The sequence below is a fragment of the Tupaia chinensis genome, unplaced genomic scaffold (genome assembly GCF_000334495.1).
Source record: "Tupaia chinensis unplaced genomic scaffold, TupChi_1.0 Scaffold000076_1, whole genome shotgun sequence".
NCBI classification, from domain to species: Eukaryota; Metazoa; Chordata; class Mammalia; order Scandentia; family Tupaiidae; genus Tupaia; species Tupaia belangeri.
Window position 1 is genome coordinate 4286321 of NW_006159536.1, and position 6559 is coordinate 4292879.

General features: G+C 43.7%; 1 protein-coding gene across 1 annotated transcript in view; it reads right to left on the bottom strand.

Annotated features, from left to right (window-relative positions):
• The window catches only part of PARD3B (par-3 family cell polarity regulator beta), a 1250195-nt gene extending 1244134 nt beyond the window's left edge, over positions 1-6061 (bottom strand). Inside the window, exon 1 of the mRNA XM_006142461.3 lies at positions 5475-6061. Within this exon, the coding sequence (XP_006142523.1) occupies positions 5475-5594 (120 nt within the window). The 5' untranslated portion in view covers positions 5595-6061. The remainder of the gene's footprint in view (positions 1-5474) is intronic.
• Positions 6062-6559: the final 498 nt, after the last annotated feature.

Below are 6559 nucleotides of genomic sequence, written 5' to 3' on the forward strand. Positions count from 1 at the left end.
GAAGAAAAGACTGAATAGGAAATAAAGCTCGCTCGTGAAAGTCAGTTGCCCAATACACCAAAAAGCATTTTAGGAATCCAGTCTGGGCCTGGCTTATGTATACAATAACCTTAAAATCTATTTAGGTAACAAGGCATCAAAGCTGAAAATTTAGAAATTTAAGAGTTCTGAGTTCCTGCAGGCTGGCCCTACCATACCAGATATTTGTTACCACACAGATTCTGTTGGATTCTGATCCTACAATTAATCAGGGAATACAGAGTTGTCAGTCTTATCAGACTATTGCCAGTTCTGGGAAGCTGGTTTCAGTTTATGAAACAAATTATTCAAAATAACTGAATACTGAATACCGAAAAGATTGATTTTAAAAAACCCATCGAGGGTTCTTTGCTTAAAAAAAAAAAAAAAACAGAGAGAGAGAAAGAGATACTCATATAGTCAAATTTACAAGTTGGCTTTTTAAAATTCCAGCATGCTTACTATATCATGATCTCAATGCTCTTATGATCTTATTCAACTCCTAAACACACTGTATACCCTTAGTACCAAAAATGTCTTCCCTTAATTCACTACCTCACTGAGTACATGTAAACACATACTCACATATATAAACATATATGTAAAATAAATTTCAATTTAATACATCATTTGTGTATCTTCTCAGAGCAGAATTCGTTCAGGGTAGAAGAGAACCATTGCTTAATGGCAAGTTGGCCTGTAGATGTTTAAGACACAGTATCTGCTACCGGAAGAGTAAAATCAAGTGAGCTCAGTGATACCAGAAGATTGGTCATAGATTAGTGGTTCCCAACTTGGGCAGGGCATTTAAAACCACTTGGAGTGCATTTAAAAATAGCTATGCCCATAACCCACTCCAAATCCACTAATAAAAATCGTGGAGAAAGGGACAGAGGCACGTGTATTGATGAAAATGTTAAATGTTAAAATTAGAGGTGACTGATCTTCAGCCAGGGTTGAGAGCCCCTGCAGGATGCAGCTCAATTACCTATTCACCCATGACACTTAATTTTGATGATAAATTTAACTAATTACTCAATGATCCCTACCTTGACTACTTAAGAAGCCAATCATCTTTCTACTAACTACTTCATTAAATTGGACTTAGAGCCTGGGACACTGATAAAGTACCAGGATCCAAAGATAAGCGATCCCTTAATTCTCAACCCTCACTTAATTCACCCTGCCCCCACCAGGGGAGTTCATCAAATGGCAGCTAGAGCCTCAAATTCTAAGATATCAGAACATAATTAAAGCCTTCCCCAAGGCTGCCCTGTTTCTTCAGCATCTCACCTACTCTGGCCTTATCTGATGTTGACTCAGCTGGTTCCCTACATTCCACAAATGCCAGTTTTCTTTATTTATTCTCAGCAGGTGGTGGTTAGTTCTCTGATGCTGCCCACAAACTCTAAAATGGCCTCTCTGGCCTTGACTTCTTCTCCAAGCTTTAGAAACCTCAGTTTCCCTTCTGAATCCTGAAACCTGACTTTGTCCCATCTAAATTATTCAGGGCCCTAGAAGAAAGGAACTTAACTTGCATTCATGTTCCTGCCAAATTTGTTTCTTTACCAGACTCTCCACCTGGATGTCAGCTATCTTGCCATTTTTCTATTTGTAATTAGATCAAGGAATAGTTTTTATACTTAATTTACAAATACTGCAATATTTACCTCAGAAATTAGACTTCTCCCTATAACATGTAGGACTGTATTACAGGAGATACAGTCAAGAGGAACTTGCAGATGTCCCATCACTATGCAAGAAACAAAATTACTATCTTTAGGTTGATGGGTTATTGTAAGTCAATAAATGGAATTTTTTTTAAACAAACTGAAAAGTGAGAAGTGCGCTGGGTAAATTTCAGTGCATAATAACATACTAGACTGTGTGGTTTATGGCTATGAGCAGGGACCTAGAGATACAGTTCCTAGGTTTGAACCCCAGTCTACTACTAATTCATGTTTCTGTGTCTCTTATTCTCAATTTATAAAATGGGGACAGTAGTGGTACCTACCTCCTAGGTGTTTTGTTCAAATAAGTCAAGTAATATATGTACAGTGGTCTTCAAAACGTTGAGACCAGCAGATTGCACAATGGTTACGTTGCTGGACTCCCACATAGTCAACCACAGTTCGAGTCCCAGATGTGGCAGCTTGAACCTCAGGCCAGGCATGTGTGCATGCTTGCCCAGGATCCTGAGAGGAGAATGGATGAGTAGGGATTGTGGCATAGCCATATCTCCTGGGAGGTGATTTCTCACTTTCTGTCTCGCTGCCTCTCTCTCTCTCTCTCTCTCTCTCTGGTGAGTGCACACAACCTATAGCAAAAATCTCTCCAATCATTGTTTATGAAAAATGTGCAGTATGAAAAAAATATGCATGGATTTCAATTTTACCCCCAAATAAAAACATACTTTAATTCCAGTTTCCTACAGACTTTTTGAAGTACCCTAGTAAAGCTCTTTAAATAGTGCCTGCCTAGGTTTAGCATAATACTTTGTTAGTTGTTACTTTTTTTTTCCCACTTTTGCCAGGAGGAATGTGCACTCTCAAGAGAAAGAGAAAGCACTTCTTATATGAAATGGTCACACTACAATCCCTTCTCCCACATTTCCCTTTCCTACTGGGATTTCGGATACACACACACACACCATGTGTTTCTCAAGATGCCAACTGGGACTCAAATGCCTTGGTCAATTAAGTGAAATCCAGTCACCTTACCACCATGCTCTATGCTGGCCCTACTGTTTCTATTGAACGTAGGGGTATACAAACTTGCTTCCAGGAAAACAAAGCCTTTAAATCTATTTCACTGATGTACAGTAAGTGAATCCATTACAAATTATTTTTTCAAGTTGAATTTTCAGATTTCTAGTTTCTTCCCATTATTTTAATCAAATGGATAAAAGGATGAAACCTGAGTACTTCTTGACATTTCAGTACCAGTAACAATATCATTTAAAATTAGGTAAGCCTAGTTATAATTATGATATTATTTAAAACAACACTATGGACAGGGAATGTTTGGGAAGGAGGAAAAAAAAAAACATCATTTGCCACTTCTTAAACTGAAATTTTAAAAGTCAAAAAAGGGAGGGAGGATTTATAAGCCGCGGGTGACCTTTAAATGCCACATTCACTAGTATATAAATGTAAACACAGAACAATGTTATGTCTGGTAATAACAGTAAACTGATCAATGCAATTACATTATGGATTCTATGATATTATAAATCGTGCTTCCAGTCCAGAATATCAATAGCTTTTTAACACCTCTTAAGATCAAATTACAGTGCATTAAATGTCATCTGTTTCATTCTGTGTATTTACAAGCCTATAGTTTACCTCAATTACTTGGACAGTTCCCTGTACTAAACTTTTAGATATAAAAGATTTGAGAGCATAAATTATTTTTAATAATGAGTTAAAAACAAATTCTTCATGTCCATAAGACAATCCTTAAATGAGATCCACTTTAATCATTTGTCTGGAGTAATGTTAGTATTAATATTTGTCGACTTTCAGGTAAGATAAAATTTCAGAGAGAATTGGTTACTTGTCCAAGTCTCAAGGTGTTTGTTTTCAGGTTATCACCATAAGACGCATACAATCACTGGAGACAGAGAGAGAGAAAATAAGAAAACACTCCCCACTGAGTGTGGCCATGTCACAATTCTTTCCCCTCTACTCTTCTCTCAGGAATTTGGGCATGTATGCACATGCACCTGGTGTGATATTCAAGCCACCATGTCTGGGACTCGAACCACGGCTGTCCATTGTGGAAATCAGCACCTTAACCACATCACCTGCTGGTCTCCCAAATCTCAGTTTTCACAAACTGAATACAAGATACAAACAGCATACAGTAGAGTAACAAAAGCAAAACAAAACAAACATTGGAGTAGATTCTCATGTTACTTATTTTTTTCTTAGAAATATTTGCTATAGGGCACATGTGCTCATTGGTGAGTCAGAGAGACAAAAAGTGAGAAATCGCCTCCAGAGGGATGGCCACACAGCAAACCCTGGAAGATTTTGAGCATGTACACATACATGCCCGGTGTGTTTCAAGTCACCAGATCCAGAACTCAAACCATGGTGGGCCATGTAGGAGTCCTGCTGACCCCAATTCTCATATAACTATAAAGTTCACTTTGTCTTTCCACTTTTATCTCAACCTCATAAGCAGAGTGTTTACTATAATAATAGACCTTTTACTATACTCTCCTTTATCTTTTGACTCTTAAAGCAATATACATATATATTTATTCAGGGGTTTTCAGTTTTGTCCCTTTTTCCTGTACAACAATCTTTAGTGGAGTCACAGAAAGTTTTCTCAAATCCCTAAACTCTATCTGGAAGAAACTAAACTACTTCTATAGTTTGGATGGCCTATAAGATGTTAAAAGCAATTACGCTATATTGGCCTATCCACTATTTCCATAGGCCCATGGCACCAGAGCAAATAAATGTTAAGGGAAAATTTGACTTCTTAAATGAGAGTTTGTGACTTTCTCTGAGGAGAAAAATATGCTTCATGTGAGAATTCAAAAAAATTAAAAGGTTTTTTTCAACACTTTTATTAAGAGGGACCATGGAAGAAGTCACAGTGGCCCATACACAAACACTTGTCAGGAGTTTCAGAGTTCAGTTGGATTTTCTGAAAATGCATTGCACACTTGTAAAAAACTGTCATTAAATTTTTATGTGTTCTGGACTTCAGGAACATTTCTTCTCATCGTCTTTCTAATTCAATGATCACCTAGGACCTGATGCAGCCCATACACCACAAAGTGCTCATAGAATGTGTGGCAGTAAACTGGAACCATTCACAACGGAGCCTGGTTGGTGTAACAGCCTCCTGTCACCTGGTTCCCAAGTCACTAAGAGAGGGCAGCTCATGAGACTGACACTCTAAAGGCCCCATTACTTATGACTTCTCACTGTTATTTACACCAACTTCCTTACTTCAAGGAGCTGAAGCAGGGCAGGCCTTAAAGGGTCAAAAAAAAAAAAAATCACACTTTGAAGGGAGCAAGGCCTGTTAAGTTTCTCCCAAACAGGTTCTAAAGCAGTGCTAATCAAACAGGTCTTCCAATCACCTGGGGATCTTGTTAAAGAGCAGATTCTGAGTCAGTGGGCTTCTGTTAGGGCCGCAGATTGTGCATGGCTAACAAGCCCCAAAGTGATTTAGATGCTGCTGTTCTGCCACCACTCTTTGAATGGCAAGGCACACAAATGCCCGAAACCACCCAGGTCACTTATATTAGCAACATACAAAATGGTCATAGGTTGTGCCCAAAAGGCGTCTGGGTGCTCTGATTCCCCTGAGCGCCTCCACGAGGTCTGCGGGGCACCTGGCAGGTGCTTTGGCCTCAGGGCGCTCGCCGGTAGCCCGCCCAGCTGCCGCGCCCCCCTTGTTCGGCCCCGCCTGCGCGCCCACCGTGCCGCGCTCACCTTCTCCCGGGTCTTCAGGTACCGCTGCAGCGCCTGCTGGGTGAGCTCCCGAACGCGCAGTTGGCCCTCCTTGCAGGGCACGACGATGCCGGTCCTGCCGAAGCACACGGTCACTTTCATCCTGGTCCCCGGTGACCACGCGGGGACGGCTGAACAGGTGTCTTAGTCCTGCGGGCTCAGCCCCCACCTCAGGGAACGCCTGGCGCGGGCGGGCCCGGAGCCCCGGGGAGCCTCTCCGGGCGCCCTCTCCGGGCCAGGAGCTCGCTGCTGCGACCCACAATCAAAGCAGGAGGCCAAGGGCAGGTGGGAACTTCGGGAGAGGGTGGCAACCAAAAGGGCTACCTCCCAGGTGGCCGGCGGCCCAGGACACCGCGGCTCCCCCCGCCCCCCCGCTCCGGTTTCTGCTAGGGCCGAGGCCGGCTGATCTGCGCCCGCCAAATCGAAACTGCCGGCCTGCCCAGCCCTGGCCCTAGCCTTGGTTCTGGTGACCGTGGCAGGGCCAGCCCCAGGCCCCGGGCTAGAGTGGGCGGCGGCGGAGCGCGGGGCCAGAGTTGGGAGGAAACTTTTGCGCCGGCTCCTAACTCCTCCGCGGCAATGGGCTCCCGCAGCCCGGGCCCGCCTGGGCCCAGCTCTTAAAGGGGCCGCGGCGCTGCTCGGGCCCCGTGGCGCACTCTACTGCGCCAGGCAGGGGCCATACGGGGCGGTAACTGGAGCCCGGGAGCCTAGTCCCTTCACGCGGTCTCTCTGTGGCTCTCTTCCACCCGCGCGCGGGCGCGCGCGCAGACACACACTCAGCTCTGGGGAATTGTAACGGGACCTGAGAGCTACCCACTGGGGATTGAAACCGGATCTCATAAAGCACACCGGAGGGATAGCTAGGAGACTGCAGAGTTAAGAGCCCACAAGCAGGTGCTTCTTGCCACGCCCACTCAAAATACCCCTAGGAAGCAGCAGGGGCTCCCTGGTACTGAGATGCACTTGTGTTAAGCACAGCCTGACTGCTACTCTCTGGAGCCCTGAGACAGTAGAGCTGAAGGGAGCCTTGATGAACCATGCCTTTTACAGATGAATACATTGAGTGTTAC